Source organism: Netta rufina (genome assembly GCF_964035555.1).
Source record: "Netta rufina genome assembly, chromosome: 2".
NCBI lineage: Eukaryota > Metazoa > Chordata > Aves > Anseriformes > Anatidae > Netta > Netta rufina.
In genome coordinates this window covers 95,134,146-95,157,924 of record NC_140124.1, presented here as the reverse complement: position 1 = coordinate 95,157,924, position 23,779 = coordinate 95,134,146, and the positions used below count along the sequence as shown (strand labels likewise).

General features: G+C 39.8%; 1 protein-coding gene across 1 annotated transcript in view; it reads right to left on the bottom strand.

Moving 5' to 3' along the window:
• The window catches only part of TMEFF1 (transmembrane protein with EGF like and two follistatin like domains 1), a gene marked incomplete at both ends in the record, with an annotated part of 120,634 nt that overhangs the window by 41,821 nt on the left and 55,034 nt on the right, over nucleotides 1–23,779 (bottom strand). Inside the window, 2 exons of the mRNA XM_084282741.1 lie at nucleotides 6,217–6,346; nucleotides 10,711–10,820. Coding sequence (XP_084138867.1) covers nucleotides 6,217–6,346; nucleotides 10,711–10,820 — 240 coding nt within the window. The remainder of the gene's footprint in view (nucleotides 1–6,216; nucleotides 6,347–10,710; nucleotides 10,821–23,779) is intronic.

Below are 23,779 nucleotides of genomic sequence, written 5' to 3'. Positions count from 1 at the left end.
AAGGAAGTTGGACAGAAATATAATCCCCCCAGACAAAGGTCAGTAATTAGAGAGAGACTGACTACTCTCTCTTTACTTAAGCCACCCTTTCCCAAATGGGCTCATAAAGATGTGCTTATACACAAATGTGCAGGCTTCTGCCACAAGCTGCCTTTCTCTGTGAAGGAGCTTTTGGATAAAAGACACAGAGAAGCACTTGGACCAGGCATAGCATCTGAATGTCTTGTTTTTGTTGTGGCTCTCAGAACAGGAACCATTTCTGCATGGTGCTCTGCTCTGGAGAAGATGGGGCCACTCTCCCAGCAGGGTCAGGTTTTAACTCCAACTAGCATGAAAATTGAACCTGTCTCTTCCTGATTTGCAGCAAACGCTCCAAACAGCTCAGCACTAACAGGAGTACAAACACTTTGCTGACTACTTTTGAGCAAGAAGACCCTGGCATTGATTCACACAGGACCCGTGGTCTGGTGGGTGCCTCCAGAGCAAAGCTCTCAGACCGTGCTCACACAAGGGTAGGCAAAGAAATGCCAAAAGGAGGCACCTTTTTCAGATCGTTGTAAGAAATAGGTCAGCAGCTATTCAGTCATGGATAGGACTAAATACCTCTTGACACATCAGAGGTAAAACCGTATGCCATTCTCCAAGAAACAAAGCAAAAACCTGACATGTTTGTGGAATTTGGGTACTGCAAGGATTAGCTGACTGTTGAGAAGGGATTTCCAGCATCTGAACTTTGGCAACCCAGGAGTTATTATACTCTTTATGCCCAAGTCCTGGATATTGCCCTAAAGCTTTCAGGATATAGTGGGGTGTTAGGTGGGTGTTTTGTCTGTTTTTCCCTTCATTTTTCTTTTTAGCACAAAGAAAGTACACACCACTCCCTTCTGCACTAAGCAGAAATTGCTCTTTCCACACCAGCATTCTCAAAGCTTCATTGCTCGAGTCCTGGATAACGATGACTGTTTTATTCGATCACAGTCAATTAGTCATCATATTAAATTGAACTGGAAGAGAGAAAGGGCAACTGCTCTCTCCAGTCCCAGCCCCCTGTTAGCTGATGGCATTCAGCCTTGCTTTCCAGGCTGATATAGACCCGATGGGCAGCACTCTCCCTGGAGGGACAAGGCAAGCTTTCTGCAGTCTCTGGGACTCTGGGAACACAAGAGTGCCCTCGAGTGAAAAGTGTGTGAAATTATTAGGAACCTGTGATAAGAACACCCCCACCCACAAAGCCAAGAGGATGTCCCTGCAGCAGCACAGATTGCTGAAATCTCCAGGCAGCGAAGCAAGGTCAGCATCTCAGAAGACATCTGAAATGGCCACAGCCTGCTCCGAGCTGCCAGTCAGAGCAAAGCCCAAAGCAAAACAAGCTCCAGTTTCCCACTGCTTGTCAGGCTCACAGGGATGCTTGCTGAGGAGCCCGCCAGCCCAGCCACCCCACACACCCAGCAGCTCAGTCCTGCTCCCACAGGCTTCCTGCCTCGAGGAAGATGACTGCTGCTCCCAATTACCCCTGGTTTTCATATGCCAGCAGGAGCTTTTGGGAGGAATGCTGACAAGCCTAATTGCCAGCAGCTGCAAGGCCCCTGGCTGTTGGAGATAGGGTTTTAACCTGTGCCTTGCCAGGCTGTGCATAGTCAATGATCATTTGTCTTGACATTTTCAGGGCAAAAGTGTTTGCCACCACTTGATCCTGGTAGCCATCTCCTGCTAAATTATGCAACACAACAAAAGCTCAGGATATTAAATTCTGGCATTCATTGATGCAGTATGTTTGTGTAAGCTTTGTTCTTTGCTCCCAAAACATTTCCTTCCTAACAACAGACGGGTGATGCTGTGCTGTCACTGATCCTCCTTGTGGGCTGGACAGGAAAGCTCCTGTTCTGCCCTGAATCTAGGACTACGTGTCTTGGTCAGCTGGCAAAACACATGTATGTTTTTATAACAGGTTTTCAGGTTTGTTATGGCTTTCTTGTGGGAGCATAAAGAGTTATTTTCACACTTTCTTAATCTAGAGGTGAATTGCCTTGAATCTCTCCTGCAACTCCCTCAAAAGGATTAAATTGAGCTTATTATATTTCTTTTCAGGAGGACGTGTACATGTAATTATGCTTCTTTGTAATCCTTCTACAAAAAAAAAAAAAAAAAAGTTAAAGCCACTCCTAAGAGAATCATGCCTTATACCTAGCAGAACTGTAATATTTGCTTCTGGTTTTGTAAATTGCTTTTTTTTTTTTTTTTTTTTTTTTTTTTACCTTTAGAAATCCCAACAGAAAAAGCAATGGACTGTGCCTTCCAAATACATACAGAACTGAGAATCTGTAAGTGCAATATGTAGAGTACTACATCATTGTGTGGTTTCAAGTACTATATCATAGTGTGGTTTCATTTTCATGTGCAAATAATGTAAATCTGGCAGCAGTCAAAATGCTGGCTTTGTGTGAGAGCTAACAGGAACATGCATTCTTAGAAATGAATCATGCAGGTCTATTTCATATTCACTAAATTAATTTATTTTAAACCAAGAAAAAGCAATAAATTCTCCAGCAGAAGGAGGCAGAAGAAATCAAGGGACTAGGTGAGGCTCCTTCTCAGTGCTGTGAGCACCCTGACTGCCTCTCTCCTGGGTTTCTTACTCTGTTTTAGCAAGCCATTTCGGGATAACCTCTAGAAGAGGATTCTCAGGTGTATAATATGAATGAATTTTAGTGTAATATCATCCTTTATGAACTGATGAAGGCTTCAGGTCAGCAACTAGGTGGCTGGTGCTATAAGCATGGCAGGAATCCTGGAGAAGGCATTGCCACCTCCCCATGCCCAGCTGTGTGTTAGGAACATGTTAAAAACATCCATGCATGTGTTTGTGAGCTGAACTGCAAATGAAAAGGGTGAGAAATAAATAAATTACATTAAAAAAAAAAAAAAGCTGAACTAGTTCTCTGATCTAGTTCAGAACATAACTGTGATGGAGAGCGACTTTTTACTTCGGCAGATAATGATAAGACAAGGGGTAATGGCTTTAAACTAAAAGAGGGGAGATTTAGATTAGATATTAGGAATGAATTCTTCACTGTGAAGATGGTAAGGCACAGGTTACCCAGAGAAGCTGTAGATGGAGGTGCTCTCTGGAGGTGCTCAAGGCCAGGCTGGATGGGGCTTTGGGCAACCTGGTCTGGTGGGAGGTGTCCCTGCCCATGGCAGGGGGTTGAAACTTGATGGTCTTTAAGATCCCTTCCAAATCAAGCCATTCTGTGATTCTGTGATTGTATGATAATCCCACGGTCACCTGTCCAGTCCCAGCTGGGGGAAGGCCCACAGAGAGGGAGGAAAAGTGACTGAAGATGGGAAATGCTACCAGGGAATATCTTGGACAAGGACTTTGCTTCTCAGCTCTGCTTGGCTCCACCCAGTCATGGACGGGATGATGCCAGCGATTTTTGCTTTGTGAATGCAAGTTAGCTAGTTTTAGTTTGTTTGTTTGTTTTTACTATTTATTTATTTTATTATTTTTATTTAGCCTGATTTGATTGATGGCTTCTTTAAGGTATATTAAAGTATTATGCAAAGAGAACAGTAAAGGTGCATTTCACTCATTTTCCTAGTATCTCTGTATTCTGCTACGCGAGACTTCATGTGTTGACTGAAACCCACAGGCCTTCACCATCCACAGCTTCTGCCAGGGATGGTTAGGCATATAAGCACCTCTGTAAACCCAGTTATTTGGAAAAAAAAAAAAAGTCCCTTTGTAGAAAAATGGGCCTTGAAAATGTTGAGATCTCTATACACAATTCCCAAAGCTTCAGTCATACATTCTCCTACATTTCTCTAAAACATAATTTTTAATTTCAAAACTCGTATTTTGTTCATTCCTAAAGCACCTATGATTTACTCTGTTGTGTTTTTTTGTTTTTGTTTTTAATGTTGCTTATTTTAGGATCTTGCAACTCTGACAGCACTAGGACAAAGGAAGTAATATATAATATGCTGTTAAATCACCCATGACTGTAAAAAATTAAACACAGTGTTACCTGTCAAGAAATACATCTGACTAAATCATCCAGTGTATTCTGTTGCAGTGCTACAGCTTCGGGAGGTAGCAATCCTTAGCAAGCGGGAAGTATTTCATTCGTGTATGAGGTTCAGAGTTCTCACACACTTAAAAATTAAGTAGTCCTTACATTGTCCCTGGGAGAATTCCTTCATATTGTCTGGTGTGCATCCCTCCACAGCAAAGCAGACCTTTGCTTTGAAAAAACTGAGGCTGTGATAGAAAACCAGTGAACCTATACTGGGCTCCCAAAGACATCCCCAGACAAAAGGATTTTCACAGCAAATTCCAAGGCACTAGGTGAAAATTAATGTGACCCTATAAATGATTTTTTTTTTTTTAATTTAGGCATTAGATTGTGTGTGCGTGTGTGCTACAGATGAAGAATACAAATATATTGACTCCAGAATAACCTATTATCATCAGTAGGGAATGGGCTGGTTCCAGAGGATGGCTTTTATGATCCCATATTCCCAGATCAATCAGAGTGTGCCAGACACTCCGGGAGCATCCAGTACCCTTCTGCTGGAGCTCCACTGACTGGGCCAGTATAAACACAGTACAAAGCCTGAATGGCATCCTCAGTTTCAGAAATATTGTCAGTACTTTCCAGTCAATTGTGTCTCAGCACATCTTGAATTATTACACTAAATGCTAAAAATTGTGCTGCATTTCTTGGGTTTGATGTGGGATGTTAGGAAAAGGAGAGGAAGGTTAAAAAAAAATCTCATACTAGCTGAGTAATGTTGTAATTAGCTGCCAGCAACCTGAGGCTAGGAAGAATCAATTTTTCATTTCCAAATGTCATTCATAGTTAGGTAGTATGCATAGAAAAATAACAACTTTTTTTTTTTTTTTTTGTTCTTTCCACAAACATTCTTCTAGTATTTTTTGTCAGTGAGAGACAGAAACTTTAATGTTTTGGGTCTGTATCTTAAAATAATTTGGGCATGAAATAAAAAATAAAAGTTACACTGTTCAGCCTCAGTTCAAACCTACATACTTCTTGGATGTTTTTATTGGAATACATGAGTGTTCCAAAATGATAATGGATTTATTTTTTTTCCTATTTCCCTGTCTCAAGGAGATAATTTACAGGTGGGAGATTGAGAAAGACGTTAAAATTCAGTCATCTGCCTGCAGTCTGCTGGAATTACATGGCTCAGCTGAGCACAAAATGCAGGTTTTGTTTAGTTATAGGACCAAAGCTATAGATTGTTTTGAACCTTAGCAAACAAAACCACATTTCGGTATAGGGCTATGCTGTAGTCAAAGGCATTAGAGCAGCTCGTGTAAACACAGCTATGCTGCTTTTAAACAAGCTAGTTCTTAAATTTGCACCTGATCTGTAGTCACACCTTTCTGCAGCCATGTAAATGTAACCTAGTAACTGCTGCATACCAAAAGGTAAGGGATGCCCCACAAGTTTTTTGTTTGTTTGTTTGTTTTCTGTATTATTTATGCAGCAAAGAATGCAGCTGTTGATGCTGCTGAGTCATTTAATTTAATTCTAGACAGCCAGCCATCTGTTTGCACTCACCAGCTTTGAAAACTGTCCAGACATTTGGAAGACCTCTGGTACCTAAGGTTTCTGTGTCCAAGAGAACCAGTAAAAACCTGTCCCATGTATTTTAAGTGTGTGGAAAGACTGAAAAGGCCAGTCCAATAGGAATGTGAGGTACAATGATTTTCAAAGAGCTATGCATATCTTCAATGTAATAATCAATGTGAAATTAGTAAAGATGATGGCTTGGATAAAGGTGCTGTGGAAGTCAGGATGATCAGAATCACTTGTTGGGTGTCACACTAATTCTGTACATCTTAAAAATGAGTTCTGAAGACACGACTAATGTTGAATATGCTCAGTTTTGTTGTAAACCTTTTGAATGAATATCAAGGCTCTGCTATCTGTACATCAGAATAGTACATACTATTTTCTCAGATAAATTACTTCTACTTCTTACATTTATCTATCAACCTGTTAGCATATCAGAAGGTATATCAGCTTTCTTCTCTATAACTAAATTTTAATGTTAAAGCGGACTTGTGGTTCCCACACTTCACTCAGCAAAAAGCATGAAAATAAAAATCTCTAGAATTATGGGAGACCTAACTAAAGGCATGACCATACACCATCATTCGTTAGGGACACAGAATGCCTTACATACCAGAATAACAAGGTCCTCTTGATACCACTGTTATCTCTTTCTGATGCTTGCAAGCAGCTCTCCTGAGGAAGCATTCGTTTTGGTAAGTGTCTCCATTTGATCCACAAACAGGAATATAGTTTGTGTGACACTGTAAGATAAATTACACAGTAACTCAGTCATTCAAAACTATGCGAGTAATCTCAGTTGCGTGTTAATATAGTAAGATAATTGTGTAAAGATAAAGTTGTTAGCAGTAAATTATAATTCTGCTCGCTAAAGGAAGATTACATCACTGTATACATTTCTTTCCAGTAGCTGAAATAAAAGTTCTGCCGCTCCATATGGGCCAAATATACAAATACAGTAGGAAAGATTAAAGTAAGTAAATAACCACAGTGGGTCTCAGTAATGGTTAGAGGGAATATGATAAGCATCTAGAAACATTTGAAAGAGAAAGACACTGAGGAAGGAGAAAACTTCTCTAATACAGCACAAGAATCTGTGACTAAGTACAGGGGGATGAAACTGGAAAAAGAGATATTCGAAGTGAACAGAGCTTATGGGGAACTTTTCTGGTCTTTATGGGCTCAGAACAATCCTTCAAGGGAGATGGAAAACAATCACTATTAAATTCATAAATATTAAGAGTCTGTTATACATGGTCAATAACTATAATAATTTTTGTATTGCTGTACTGCAAAATTTTGAGCTCAAACCCAGTAGCATCAGTAAAATTTATAAAAAGAGGAAGAAAAAAAATTGTCATTTGGAATGGCTTTGGCAGGAGTAGCCTGTATTTTCCTGTTTTCTTTCATACTAAAAAAAATGGATTGTATATTTCTTGTATGTACATGTATAACATGTATAGAAATGCCAGGAAACATACTGAAACAGCTCACCTGCCAATGCCTGAAAGCACTACATCGCTCCCTACTGAACTGGGCATCCAAACCCCACTGTGTGGATATTACCCTGTTTGGGGCTTCAGCGGTAACTCTAATTCTAGACACCTTTTGAATCTTTAAAACTCCAAGACAAAAACAAACAAACAAACAAGAAACAATGACCAAACATACAGTCTAGTCACCGAATTTCTTAAATGTATGAAGTGTATGATTAAACTGATGTGGTTCAAGCAGTGGAAGACAGTTCAAACAGAAATAACAGTGATAGTTAAGCTAAACTGCTCCAGAAGGACAACAGCTTAAAGATGCTATTCAATCTTAACACCAGTGCATTGTATTTTAACATTGCAGGTTTCTATCCTGCGGGTAGAAAATGAGAGGCAAAGTGATTCCTTTTTTTTTCACAGGCTGTTAACTCCTTAAGGATTTGTAAGATGCTAAGATGTAGGATTTACTTGCTGTCCATATTCTTTTACTTATTCTGTCTTATTAAAATAGTTATTAAACTATTTGTTGTTGAGCTGTTCTTATTGAGATCCAAAAAGGGCCCTGCACCATCTTTGGTGCAGAACAGGCTTGATAGGCATTGATCTTTTTAAAAAAAAAAAAAAATATTTATTTTTTCTTAATTTGAGCTTGTAAACTGTCATACAAATTTCAGCAATAGACTGTTTCAAACGTTTGGTGAACATGTGCTGTTTCCTACCACAATTAAAATAAAAATGGAGTTATCCTTTTTCCTGACTAAGTCTGCTGAAAGTCGGGATATCATAAAGGCAACTGCAAGTAGAGCAAAAGTGAATCTTTCAGCACCTCTCCTGCACTCTCATCTGTGCATTTGTTGCTGGGAATTCAAACTACAGTATCTCACTTTAGGTTAGAAGACTTGGCAAGACAGAGAAAGCCCACAAGGTGTTCAGAGAGGTCATGGCCTGCAGAGCTCTTGCTGCCATGCCACGCCATGTGTTTCGATGACAATGCTGAAAATTGGCAGCTAGTTGTTTCTAAAGGGGATTCTAGGAGGAAAAACTATGACTCATTAATATTTAAGGTTTTGGAAGACCAAACAGTTAAGAAATGCTGCCAAGCCAGGAATGGCAATATGTAAATAGGAAGAAGAAGGAATGGGGAAGCTGGAAAGGAACTGAAGGCTCTGTGCCTTTTCTTGAATCTGAGGGATAGTCTGTGCCAGCATTTGCCTTAGGTTAAGACAGCATAAGTCTAATAGTCTAAAAGTCTAATTCCTGCTGTGGGACAGCCAGGGGACCCAAAGCATGTAGTCTCACAGCCAGCGGCAGTCCTCCTCCAACAGGAGAAGCCTGGCCTGACCAACACTGGACCCGAGACCATTTTAATTAGGCAACTCTCTTGCTAAAGTCAGTTTTTCTAAAAACTGCAGTTTTAAAAATATAAGAATGCCTCACTGAACCAGGCCTGTGGAACATTTAGCCAAATGCTCTCTCTCCAATTGTGGGTAATAGAAAATGCTGCTTAGGGAGAACAGGATTAGATCCCCACTTCTTCCCTTTAGCTTGAGTTTGCTTGAACCATTGTATACAAATTTGTTTCATTCCTTTTTAAAGCCTTGCAATGTTAGCAAACATGAATAAATAAATAAATAAATTAGCTGGCTCTCAAATAGCATTGACGAACCTAAAAGTTTGGGCTGGCTATTTGTTATCTGGGATGTTTTGGTGGAGCTAAGTTGTGCTGAACAACCAGGGTTGAATGTTACAGGAAGAATTCAACCTGCTGTGCCTGAAAAATACTACACCTTCTCCTCTTGGATAGACTTAAGCACTTTTCTTAAAGTATTGGATAAATTTTCCAAGAAGTACAAGTAAACTTATAATTAGCTTAAAAATAACATTGGTTTCAAAAATGGGCTCCTCAAAAAAAATCAGCTTATCACATGAACCAGTTCCTTTTTTTTGTCCTTGTGACCTAGATATTAGGAAGTCATAAAATTTACAGAAATTTACCAACAGAAAGTAAAAGAAGCCTTTGCTTAGCCTGGGGCTGAGTTTCCGCCCCCCCCTGCTCTCCCCGCCTTTTTTTAAATCATTACTAGGCTTTGATTTTATTGTTTATCATAAATAAAAGTTAAAGCTAGAGTGAAGGCTGATGAATAAAGCTCTTCCCCTATTTTTATTTTTATTCACTTAAAAGGCAATCAGATCTCATTATTCTTAGGGAGTGCAAGCTGCAGGATGCCCTCAGCATAGGTACCCACCTGAACAACACCACATCAAAAGCCAGCTGTGAAACACTAGAATCCAAAACCAGTGTAAGATCACATACACACTGCTTCTATTCTGGTTCCCCTTGATTTATTATTTATTGGAAACAGAACACAAAATTATTTTTAAAACACTGAAGGATAGCCCACTCCAGGGTTGGCTGATAACACTGCTAACTCTTGCAGTTTTACCAGGAGTCTCATAATATTTGATACTTTCATCCTGGATATAAATTATAAAGTCAAAGCATTTCCTTACTCTCTTTTCTCTAAAAATGTGGAGGCTGGGGGAGGGAGATTACCATTATTGCTACAAAAACTGTAAACTAAAGGCTCAAAAATCAATAAAGCTAATTGAACTTGTTATTTACTAGTTTTTAAAAGTTCTTATGATTTTTTTTAATCAAATTTCACTATTTTGTTTGTTTGTTCATTTTCCTGAGTGGGACTAATTCACTCAATAAACTCATTTTCATTCTATAAGCTTTATGATCACTGGTGATCTTGTTATTATCTGATTTTCACTGCCCACTCAGTGCCAGAGTACATTTTTATATTTTTGTAGTTTTTTCCTGTTTAGGTACAATTTAATTTTATTCTTATTGTCGTTGTTGCTGATGTTATTTTCAGCACAGAGGTATTAAAAGTACTGCAGACTGTGACTACTGAAAGAAGGAAATGGAATTTGAGCGTGACAGGAGGCATCCCCTACCTATAATCCAGCTCTGATTTGACTAACAGACTGAGCTACAGAGAGCCACGAAAGCTCACCATCTCTCCAGGAAAGAAGTATGGGAAGAAAAATAATCAAGTTACTTTTGGATCTTCCAGGGTCTAATGCAGCATGTTCAGCCACCAGCACAGTGGGGAAGACTTTTCCAAATACTGATATTAGAGTAAGTACTCTGTAATATGTTACATTTAAACTGTAAAATATCACCTAGTGTGTCTGACAGTGCCTGAATGCTCTGCTCTAATCACCTCCCTTCTTATCTTGGGTCTAGGGCAGGACAGAGCAAGGTGGGAAGGCAGAGGTCACCCATCTCCCCTTGTGCGGATGGCAAGGACTGTGGGTACCAGGCACCTGGTTGCTTTCCCTTCTTCAGGACTACAGACTGGCTTAACAGAGCTGCATGGGGAGCTAATGTGAAGCCATGCTCACTATCTACTCCCTGAGTGTGGCCCTGTCCAGTTCAGTCCCATGCTCTCTCAATAGGTGTAATTATGTAATTAAAAGCTAGAAGAAGAAGCATCTGGTTAGATTATATGTGCCTTTTGATGAGTGAATTTTTTAAAGCAGTGACTGTGTAAATACTTCAATATGCTTGGAAATGCAGAAAGACAAACAGCAAAGTGAGCAGTCCTTACCTGGAACTGACAGGCACATTTCAGGCCATCGCCCTCTTCCTTACACACTCCCCCGTATTTACATGACGATTCATCACACACTCTTACATCAGATTCTCTTACATTTAACTCTGCAAAAAAATAAAGAAAGGAGACAGAAATTGAAATGTGAGTAATCGTGGGGACAACATCCTGCTCCCCAGAGGCAGCTTCCCCTCATCGAACAGCAGCTTCAGCTACACTGCTTCACCACACAAGGAGGTGCATGTTTACACTGCCAAAATCACGTCACATGTCCTCCCTGCCAGGATTGCCCCCAGTACAAACCCTTTCTCCAGAGAAGTGAGGTCTAGTTGAAGCCGGGACCCTAACATGAGTGTTAGCCTGTGCTTCTCACCAGCTACAGCTTTTTGCCTGGTTTGCCCTGAAAGGCTTGAGAAAGAACAAAAGATACAACTACAGGGTGTCTCCGCCCTGTTCTCCAGTCTCCAGCTCACCCAGACCATTATCCTCCAGCCTAAAAATAAACTGAAGTGTGTTTAAACTATTATAATTTGTTCGCACTGTAGGAGCCAGAGTAATGAACCAGAGCCCTTCTGTCTCAGCTGCTGCATAAAAATATGGAACAAAAATACAGTTCCTGCCCCACTGAGCTTGCAGCAGAGGTACAACCAGCAAACTGTCTTGAGGAGCACAGTGAAAGCAAGAGGCTGATACATCCACTGGACAAGTAGAAGTGTTAACACAATGGCTGCTTATATGGTGTCAAGATTTTGGGGCATATATTCTTCTGAAATTTATATTTTCTTTTGAAATATACATTTAATTTGAGATATATATAGAAAAAAAAGAAGAGTAGAAGGTACTGGGGAGATAATGGAAGCAGTGTTAGCCAAATGTGTCCTCACAGGTTCAGTGGAACAGTGCTGTTGCTATTGATTGCAATGAAAAGGTGAAAATAACACCATGGGTGCCAGAAAAATCCACTACCTGTGTTTAAGAGTGCAATGAATGATAGTCCTCAAAAGGTCCTCGTGTGCTTGGGCTCGAGTTAGAAACCTGCAGGACTCTACATTAACACTACCCACTAAGAGATTCATTGACAGCATTATTTTTTAAAAATAAAGTCTGTGACTTTTAATAAGCAAGCTCTATCCCAACAGCTAGCTTAAACAAAACACTGAATACCAGCAATTCAGAAATGGGGAAAGGTAGGACAAAACTAGAAGACAATAATTCTCACTGCCACTTTCAGTCTGAAATAGGAAGTTGCCCTCCTGCTCACAGTAGTGTTCACACTTTGGTATAGCAGTGACAGACACCCCCTAAAAATACTCCTCGGGGAATATATAGCGTTATACACTGCCCACATAATTTATATAAATAAATATGTAATATATAACAATTTACCTTTTAAATTATGCTACAATGTGTTATATACTTCCATATTTAACATAGCGTAAAACATACTTTTTCATAGCACTAAAGGTACAGGGGTATAGCTCAACAGAAGGCCCAGTTATAATCCCCATGTTTTGTTAACTGTGACAAAAAAAATTGAAAAAATATTGATTTTTTTTTTTTTCTATATGTCCATCATTCACAAAGACATAAATGAAGAGGGCAATGCGTGTAACATGGGGTGGTTAGATATCCTGGTTGCCATCACAACCCCGTGCACGTGTTCTCTAATGTTATTCTTAATGTCACCATTTATCAAGTGTGATTGCTGCGTTGTAGGACCCGAGTTAATGTGACAGAACATTGCAGCTTTTCAATTTGGTGTGTTCATAATTTGCTCCTGAAGGAAATGTGCATTTCTTTCTCCTCGTGAAGATCTGCTCTGGGAAGATGAACAAACTATCAAGATTAATTAAGAGGAAATGATTGTCATATCTGAAAGAAGAATCCACGTTTTGGTGAAACTGCATTTCAGAGAATGTAATTTATAGAAGTGACTAACCAGACCAACAAATTACAGTGCTAACAGCTTTCAAAATCCTCTTCTCCAGAGATCAGTACAGTAAAGAGATGGGGGGCCCCCATTCTCAGCTCCTTCCCTCTTTAACCAAGCTCACTGTACTTGGTGCTATGCACTCTCCAGCACCTCATATCACCTCTTGGCAGCTGCAACTCATGCTTGAAATCCTGAGGGTCTTTCCCCTTTGGCAATTTCCATCTGCTCAAGCAATTTACTGCAGACTTTCTGCAACCTCTCCCAGTGTAAATCACAGGATCACAGCACTGGTGAGGCTGGCAGGGCCCTCTGGAGGCCACCTGGTCCCACCCCTGCTCCAGCAGGGACACCCAGAGCAGGCCGCCCAGGGCAACGACTAGGTGGCTTTTGGAGATCTCCAGGGAGGAGACCCCACAGCCTCTCTGGGCAGCCTGTGCCAGTGCTGTCACCCACACAGCACAGAGGTGCTCCCTGGTGGTCATACAGAACTTCCTGTGTCCCAGTCTGTGCCCACTGCCTCTGCTCCTGGCACTGGGCACCAGTGAAAAGAGCCTGGCTCCATCCCCTTTCAACCCTCCCTTCAGGTATTTACACACATCAATGAGATCCCCTCCAAGCCTTCTCTCTAGGCTGAATGCTCCCAGCTCTCAGCCTCTCCTCGTAAGAGGGGTGCTCCAGTCCCTCCATCATTTTTGTTGCCCTTTGTTGGACAGAAGATCAAATGTACACCTCTCACCCAGTGCTGAACCCCTGGCTGCAGAAAAGAGCCTATTCTCCATTGGCAAGGGACCTCACTTTTGGGGAGGGATGGAGGGTGAGTCAGACAGTCCCCAGCTGGCAGTTCAGCATCAAGGCTGAACCAGAGATGCACTTGTTCCCAACTCAGCTATTTCTTGAACTGCAAAAGCCAGCGAGAAAGATTTCAGGACAAAACTAGAACAGGAGATGGGAAGATGAGGGTGAGGAATCAGCCCTTGTGAGTCCCCCTCCCCACTAGAAACTCAGACTTAATTAAAAAAAATCCTCAAGAGGAATTAAGATGACAGAAACAATACAGCTATTACTCTGCTGCTTAATTTTCAGAGTGGACTGTCTTTCTTTCCATATAAATCATAAATACTGATTACAAGCTTTTTTCATAACCCTGACAGGGAAGGTTACTCAGAGACTTGGAGCCAAAGTGGTTTTCCGAAACCATATGAAAGACAAGATAGCCTGGTGGCTGGCAGTTGAATGTGACAAATGAACTTTATTCTACTTTAGGATGTCATCTAATCCCTGCTTCCATTCAGTAGCAAACTCAAGTAGCAGTAAAATCAAAGCTCTGACATATGTATGATTACATTCGATGAAATCACTAGAACTGAGAAGTGTGGTGGCCGTAATGAATTCCACATCTATAGAGTTTTGTTCACAAATGAATAAATGAGAATGGATGTTAATAGAGCGGTGTGAAGAGGAGCAGGAGATGTCTTGCATGTCTGAAATATGCTCTCTCTTGAATGGAATCCCCATAGAGAAAGAATTAAAATGGAGTTTCTGCGATTATTTCCAGAAGAATGGCATCATTATCATCATATGTGAGAACAGACCTATAAATAGAGGAAGGACATGCAGCAAATGGTTTAGCATAATTTCTTATATGTTTCCTCAATGCCTATCACAATTCATTTCCTAGACTTTTAGCAGGTATAAATAAGAGAAAGCCTCAGTATAATTCATTACATACAGGGGGAAGATTTTAAGTAGTAATCCATCAGCTCCCAGGGGAAAATATAATTAGTGCAATTAAGCCAAGCTTCCAATTTTAAGATAAAAGTAATTTCCAAAGACCTGAACTGCAGTATTTCACGTGACTTGCTGGTTCAACCGGTATGCTTCCTGGTGGGGTGAGGAGTGACCTGCACAGAGCAGCTTGCAGGAATTTGTCTGCACATCCTCAAGGTCTTTTTGCTTTTTTTTTATGCTCTTTTTGAGAGAAATTCACCTTGTGATAATCTGACACATCAATAAAAATAAGTAAAGCCTTCTCCATTTTGACTCCTTTCAGAGAGTTCAAAATACAGCACAATACAAGTAGCTGGAGATTGCCTTTTTGTCTGTGACCTCAAAATGCACTGCTCTGAGGCATGAACCTCTAGTACCAAGCTAAATTACACATGTTGAAATTCTGAACCCAAAGATGAAATCCAATTTGTAGTTTAAGTACGCCACACATGTTGCTTCCATCTGGATACCTAGAGAATAAAATAATATAAAATCTAGCATGGGCAAATCCAGTAATTTCATAAGCAATTTGTTTTTTCAAAACTCATGGGTCTCCCGATGTTGGCAGTTGTACATAATAATGGTGGAGGGATATAAGGAAACAAAAAGCACCTTTCCCACAAGCAGTTGAGTGGGTGGGTTCACTGGCAGTGTCACCAGCTACAGCCCTCCTGAATATTTCAGCTGTGCCAGGGAAATCCTCTCTCTGCCCATCTGCCTTTGCCTTCTGTTCTCTATGGATAAGAGCCTGATCAGGTGAGGTGCTGGGACCCTCTGCCTTTTCCTCTGGACCTATGGGTTTGGTACAAGAAGGGAGCAACTTGCTCTGTTCTTACCAGAGGGGAAGGGCAGGATAGTGTGGGATGGCAGCACACTGCTATTTTTTTGAAAGTTTGTTCTTAGTGAAACCAAGCTTTAAATTAGAGCACACAACCTCTTGTGGAAGTCATATACAGACACACATAGACACAGCTGGGAAATCTCAGAAAGGGGCTGTTCCTCTACAGTTTACAAGACCCCTCCATCCTCCAAACAAACACATACACCTACAGATTGTAAGATTGTAAGAACAGCTGGAGTGGATCAGCATTTGTGTAGGAAGAAGTGGTCTGAGGAGAAAATATATTGTGTAAGGGTATGCTCAAGTCTGCAAAGTATACTAAAGATAGTGGCATTATGACTGGATGAGCCCTCAGCACCATGGAAGAGAGTCAAAATCTGAAGAGCAGAAAACCTATTTGATTTTAGGAGTCAACCTTAAGACTCTGGTTTGGCTTCTCTGCCTGATGATGGTTCTGCTTTTGGCAAACTACTTAGGAATGACTAGAGAACTTAATGGGAAAATGAAACAGAACAGAACAAAACAACAACAACAACAACAAAACGCAAACAACAGAGAAACAAAAAATAAAATCATCCCCTTAAAGACTATGAAGTTGAGCTGTTCATTTGACAAGTGCAGTAATAAGCTGGGTCTTAACTCTAACAAAGCTTCACTTGCCAGTCACACCTTTTGCTTCACACTATGGGTGACAGACCTGTGCCTCAGTTGCTGCCAAGCACAGCCTGTCCACTTAAACCACAAAGGTGGCTTTGAGGGACAAAACTGGTAAATAAAACTACTGAAAAATTAATGGGAAAAAAAAAAAAAAAGATTTTCCAGGAAATGTTTTGGATGCCCCAGGCATATCTCTGCTAGCCTCCAGCTTCCTGACATCATTTTCCTGACAATTCCCTGACATCACCTTCCACAACTCCTGTGCTCTCTTTCTGCGGCAAAAAGCAAAGCTAGGAGCCAAACCCACTGAACATATGCCAAATGCTGAAGGTGATGTGTTGTTCCACCTCCTTCATGCCTTTGTGGCAAAGGTGGTTTATTTTAAAACAAGTCAGCACACACTGTGCAGACATGCACGTGTACACAAACAGGTCTGTGGAAAGGAAGCCCCCAGGCTTTGCATCAGTTTCTTTGACACCTGTCACTGATGCCATTTTAAGAAAACACCTAGTATTTACTCCCTTTTTTTCTTCATCTCATGTCCATAAAGTGCTTCTCTGAGACACAATTAATCCTAGAAGACAGTGAATGAGCAGCTACTGCTATGTCCCTTATTTAGTAATTGATGAGCAGTCTCTGCATTAGGTTATCCATATCATTACAGAACAGAACAGAACAGATCGATTGGAAGGTACCTACACATATCATTTAGTCCAATTGCCTGACCACTTCAGGGCTAAACAAAAGTTAAAGCATATTTTTGAGGGCATTATCCAAACATTTCTTGAACTCTGACAGGCATGGGGCACCAAGCTCCTCTCTAGAAGCCTGTTTATTTGCTGTCTCACGTCTGTTTCAGCAATTGTGGATTACAAAAATCATGACAATTTGCATGATAGAGTTTATAACTGTTGACTCTCTTCTCAGAAATGGTCTGAGGTTATTGGGAGCAGCCAAGGGGAGTAGTCAAGCCTTTCAGACTAACTTAGTAATTATTTGTCCAAATAAATACTACATGCTTGTGGCAGATAAGTCAAAGCAAGTCGCAGTGGACCATACTGTTTTGTTCATATGAAAACATATTTTTTTACAGAGGAAAAACACAACCAACCTACCAAACAAACAAATAAAATGGAAAATAAGATAAACTCTACTGGGAAATGATTCAAAGATAAGGAGGATACCGTTCAGACATGGTACATCTACTTTGAAGATAACTGTTGTTGCTGATTTGAGGTGTCAAATTTAAGAAAGGAACAATTTAGAAGAAATTATGAAGGTGGAGAGTGTCATGAGTGGAAAGAAAAGAATGAGGGGAAGAGGTATTTAAAAAAATGCAGCCAGAAAGGAGATAGAAAAAAATGAAATATTTAACACTTGACAAATGCAACTGAAACCCTTAAAAACAAAGCAAACGCAACTGAAACCCTTAAAAATCCTTTAAAATGCCTCTTCTGTGATACAGTAGCATTTCCTTTCACAGTTCCATTAGAAGAAAACAATTCATTGAAACAGACCAGGGGTTATGTGGAAAAAAATTGTTAAAATGAATTTCCCTTAAAAACACATACACACATACACACACACGCACACAAAATAAATAAATAAAAAAAAATCAACAACTGTAGTCTAATGGACTTAAGATGCTCCCAGACATTTCTTTAATTGGTCAACTAATGGATGCATTAAGTGGCTGATAGCAAATGTGCTGCTTTCAAAGAAACTTTAAGCAGTATTACAGGACTAGTAAAACCTGTTTTGTTGTGTCTTGATGCAATATTTAAGACTCAGTTGTGCAGAAAAAAAAAAAAAAGCAAAAAAAAAAAGCTATATTTTGGCTCTTGAGAATGCTAACTGAGTGAATAAAGCTTGAAATATTTCCCTAAAACTACTTTTACAAGACTGCATTACCATCTGATTGCTTAAGTGCCGTCCAATCTACCTAGGATGACTATACTTTCACATTTCTAGTCACGATAATCTCCTTTTAAAACAGAGAAAACAGAATGCATACGTGCTGCTAAAGTAATTAGTATTCTTGCACACAATAGGAAACCGGAGCAAATTTTAACAACTAGCACTCACACAGCAAGGTAACAAGATTGGCTTTGAACTTGAGAGTCTCCCACACTGCAATTATTCACATTACCACTATGCCTCAGAGTAACTCTATTCAGTGTGAAAAAAGTGAGGAAAGTGTCAGAGTGATGAGTGTTTGGATGACAGTTCTGTCAAAATATTGGATTCAGCCCATGGTGCATTTCTGTTTCCATCATACAAAGAAAAAAAAAGTATTTGTGGAGAAAGTTGAGGCACTTTTTTTGTTATATTAAAAGCTTTGACAATATTTCAGAAATTATGTATAATCTGTAGGTGAATATTTCAGCAAATCATACAAATTGACTAGCTGTGCAACTGCTTGGAGACAGCCAAAGATGCAGGGAGAGAACCTGAAATGTTTTTCTCTCTCAGAGACACTTATGCTGGTACAAGGGTTAGGTGGCACAGCCATGTGGCCATCAGGGCACAGATCTGGCACTTTTTTTCTGCTAGCAATCATCCAGGCATTGCCTTCAAAACTTGTCTGCAAAGCAGAATCTGTCTTACTACAAAAAAGTATTGAATGTCATTATACAAGGCTGTTACAAAGAAGTTAGCATGCTACTGCATATTTTTACATAGAATTAAAATATTAGGAAAACAACAACAACAACAACAACAACAACATGTGCCTCTATAGCATATTTACAGCAAGTTTAGTTACAACATGTAGTATCAATCCTTAGGGTAGTTTCTAGGGAAATGAAGGCTGTGGAGTACAGTGACTCTCCAAAGGTGCCTCTGTTGGTTTCTTCCAGCAACTGTTGCACTCACTGGGCAGTTTTCCTCAAGTCTGACAGTGGCAGAGGCATGACACAATGACCTTCCTATAGGTTTACGAAAAATCAGTGGCTGCTTGGAGAAGAGAGGTCCAAATTCATGCTAATTGGAGGAGCTGAGGGAATGTACACTGCGACAAGGCTTGCGTGATCAAACCGTAAACACATTCAAAATTAGCAGTCGCTAACTGTTTTCCAGTCATGGTGCTATTATGATCATTATATGTTGTGACTTGGAAATCGAAATTTGGATGATGTTAACACTTCCAAACACATGGGCTTTTTAGAGCTGCTCAGAGACATTACATAGCGCACAGGTGATGGTAAAATCAGGAATGCTTCAGCTGAAGGCAGCTGTAAAATTTATTTCCATGGGGCCTGAATGCCCATGATAGTACTACTTCTGTCTTTCTTTTACAAAATTGCAAGGTATACTGACAAAATATATCTTCCCAAATTTAGGAATGTGTCCAGTCTCTAGTTAAAGGAACCGCCACAGCTCTGTCCCATGTCAAACGCAACTTTTCAGCTTACTTTTAAGGTTTGAAAAGCAACATTCTGCAGCCAGCCAAAGGTACACTTGGATGACCAAGGAAATACATGAGATAATTGATGTGCTGCTGAGTGCTACTGCCTGTACAAATGGATGCACTCTGGTGGGATAACTTAAAAAACAGTGCTTTTACACTTCACCAGCTCATTTCAACTAGTGGGACTCCTATGAAATTTTTCATTTGCATAAATTATACTGTTAATTCTTGACAGTTGTGCAGGATGTGCATGTACGGCCAGTGGGAAAATGCTATTTGTCCTTGTTCTCTTAATCCCTACTTGCTCTTTGTCTCTCAGTCTTAGGAATAAATGGTCAAATACCTAAAACATTTTCAAGTTTCTTGCTAAGTGTATAAGGTATTTCTCCCCCAGCCTTCAGACTGGGGTTCCTCACTTGTTTCCTAGCACCATTCCCAGTGTAAGAACCAAGCAGGCAAGTATACTGCTCCTGAGGAATTTATAGCTTTGGCTACTCCATCTTCTTCCTGAAAAAATCTTTCTATGCCTAATTACAAATCAAGGTGAACATTTCAGTTGTGTTCCTTAAGGACAATTGTTTTCCTAAGCCTAGAGCCTAGCCTCCATTCCTAGAGCAATGACAGGCTATTCTAACACTCCCAGACAGAGCTCTCCTTTATACCTAGAGCAGTATAGCTCCTGAAAAACTTGAAGGCCTAAGCAAAGTAAAATGGTGTTAAAATCAATACCGAGGCACAAAATTAGTCGCCATAAGCATTACAGATAATTTCTTCTTTGATCTGTAGGTGATATACGTCACTCAAATTGATTCTGAATTGTGGTATAACATTGGTCAAATTCTAATCCCCTTTGTGCCACAAAACTTGCTTGTTAGTTTTTCTTTAGTCCAATTTGCCACATTAAGTTCTGGATTAGAGATGTCACATCTTGTCAAGCCTCCAGGATTGCTGGGTTTGTTTACAGGTAGGAAATGGATGGCTAATGGATCTACATAGTCACAGAGATAAAAGCCCAGCCCTTCTGTTGTTTGCTCCTCACTTCAATTTCTTCTGCAGCAAAAGAGAAACATGCCACAGTGTGAACAGCTGTGCGATGCAATGAGGACATAATCTTTCTATAAGGGTTTCAGTATTCCCTTCTCCCCAGTCACTGCTTGCAGAACTCTCTGCTGCTGTGCCAGAGAAAGCAACACTCACCTCTGTGAGCATGAGTGAGAGAAGCAGTAAAAGTGCCTGATCATGATTTGTTGTTGCAGAAATAAAAGCTGAAGTCAGTGGAAGCTTGAGCACAGCAGAATTGTGTCCGTTTACCACCAAGCCTGGACATTTTCTTTGCTCCCAAGGTCACATCAGCACAGGCTTGACTTCAGTGTTCTGGAAGTCCCAGCATGAAACTGGACTGGTCTCCAACCCCCTCCCAGAGCACAAAAAGATAGTAATTTTTTTCAGAAGCTGTAAAAACTCAGTAATGCCACCCCTGGGTTAGGATGTGTCCTCCAGCAGCCTCAGAAAAGGGTATCTATTGTTTCACCTCTGTGACATCTGGATAACAAATTACACAAAATGAAAGCATGAACCTTTTTGGCACAACAAAGGGTGCGTAGAAATTCAGGCTCTGCCCATGGATTTACAATTTCCTCTAATGAAAATTACAGAAGTTGCTTGGATCCTGTCTGTTTTACTATTTTAAAGATATCTGGGGGACTATGAAATCAAAACCTTTTTTTTTTTTTTTTCTATATTCCTTTTTAAAATAAGTTATTTATAATCATTACTTATTAAATGTTATTACTTATTAAGTATTAAATAGTAAGGATAATGAAAAATGCTAAAGATAATGAAAAATGCTAGAGAAAACCAACACTTTTTCATGGTCCTTTGAAGATAAACCAATACACAGGGTTGAGATAGGTTATACAGAATCGATCAGATTATTACATAGACAATGTATACTATGCAGATTATGAATGGCTCAAAAAATGGTATGTGTCATAGGGAAAAATATGAAAAAAAATGCAAAATAAATATATACATGCATTCCAAACCAAATCTTTTCCGTAATAATATTTTCAGGGTTCAGTATTGACTCCTATGTTACTCTCCTCCCCTTCCACTTTCCCATTATTCCAAATATTTTCCCTTTAGGCTTATAAAGACAGAAGAAATAGAAAACTATCTGGAATACTAAATCCTTTAGTTTCTCAGATATAAAAACAAGAAAGAAAGGGAGGCTTTTGGTCAATTTTCTAGAAAATAGTATTGTCTTCAAAGTCATTTTGGATGAGGAATGACCCTATTTGAAATGAGATTTCACCACTTAACACACATAATCTGAGTCTCCAGTCCTATAAATGCCTGGACAGAGACTTAATCTTGAGCATATGTGTGATCTAAATAAACCAAATGGAACTGATCATGTGTAAGATTAAGAATGCCTTTAAGTGCTTGTAGGATCAAGGACACAAGCGATTCTTTAAGGACCTAATTTTTATGCAAATAATAATTATCTTTACTAGGGCTTCAGTCTATTAGAGACAAGTGTGTAGAATTACAGTCCAGAGAAGTATTTTAAGTCACCATTTTTTCCTCATACTTGAAACCTCCCTTTAAAAGTGACAGAAAATATCTGACAAAGAGTTGTCAGATAGTATATTAATCTATCCTTAATTATTTATGATCCAAGGGGAAAATGCTGCTGTCTGCAAGATGAATCTATAACATAAATCTAAAACATGGCCTCTAAATATCTTAAATTTTAAACATCACTCATTACTTGCAGTCATTATCATTAACAAGTATGTGAAATATTACAATACCTAGTGGATGCAGTGCAGATCTGATCCCCCTCCTGAAAGGCATAGGTAAGAGCCAATTCGTGACTTACAACATAAGCAGAGAAGTCATACAAACTGTGATAAAAATCAGATATTACTCTGCCCATTTCACTGGAGGAGGAAGGAAAGTATAGAGAGACAAAGATTACAACAGAAGACCAAGGCAGAATGCCACATCAAACTCATCCAGTTGTTTTGCTACCAGGTTCTCTTTGCTCAGTTTGATCACCTTCCCTTTACTAGAAACACCTTCAATGCTACACCTAGAAAATTGGAATGGCCACCAAAAATGAAGCAGACATAAAAGACTTAGGGAGTAAAAGAAATGTTAACTCTCTAAGGCTCCTAATGCAAACTGAAGAGTTATATTGATGTATAAACGCAGCTTGTACGACTCATTTGCTGTATTCAAATAGCTGATAATCGCTGCTCAGGAGTCCAGCTGCGCAGTTGTGATAGAGCTTAATGCAGATAATGCCATGCACACTAGAAATGCTTTACACTCCTGCTAGAAAAATAAAAAAATAAATAAATAAAAATAAAAATAAAAAACTTGTTTTTTCAGGAACACAGTGTGGGGGGCTGGTTCCTGTACAGCAATGCATGGGAAGATGGGGGAGTCTGAACACACTTTTGAGGTGTGTTTTGACCTAAGGAGGGTGAGACAGAGAAGAAAAGAAGACCAGAAAGAGAAGCATAAGTTGGGATCAACCAAGCACAACACCATTCTTCAGAAAGGGAAGAGCTCATGCCCATGCAGGCTGTTTTTGTGAAAGAAGTTCCCATGCATACAGCACTAGTTTTCTGATGCAGACACCTCATCTTCTCTCTCTTCCTCTCTCCCTCTTTCCAGTCACCTGAAGCTTCCAGGAAGGGATCCATGCCTCAGGTAACTCTCTTAGGAGAAACCACTTCTGCAAGCCTCTGTTACTGGTGTCACTCAAGGCTGATTGAATATGTGGAGTAAGCTGCTGGACCTGGAGTATCCAAATGACACTTTCCAAAAATGTTAGCAAGTTACCTGTCTTCTCAACGTAATGAATGTAACAGAGTTTTTGAAAACATCACAAGACTTCAAACCTGTAATAAATCTTATTTTCTGAGTTTAGAAAACTGGAAGAATCAGCCAAACTTACACATGAATTCCTGAAAGAAATGCATAATGTCCAAGCTGTTGCAAACATAGGGAATTAGGATCAAACCATGACTGAAGTTGTGGTCACAGGACAGGAAGATCTTCACGCCAGGAGAAAATTTTTAATCTAATTAAAGTTCTCAGTGACTGAAACCATCATCTATCTGGAGGAGTCTAACTTGCCTTCACTAGAGAAAAACAGCAAAGTATGTCCCATGTCACAAGAACCTACTCAGGGTTACTTCCCGTCTCCAATTGAATATCTAAGCAGACAGAGTTGCAGATGGAGGTAACACCTTCTGTGGCAATGCAGTTAACACTACAACCACCTGTCTGCACTAGTATTTTCAATGTTAATAGAGACTGACGGAGCTGAGGCAAAGAAAAAACTTGCAGAAAACAGTCTTCTCGTAATGTTAATGGTTAAGGATTTTTTGAATAATCTCAGTCAAGCTCTTTTAGCAAGAATGCAATTGATGCTGCTGATTGA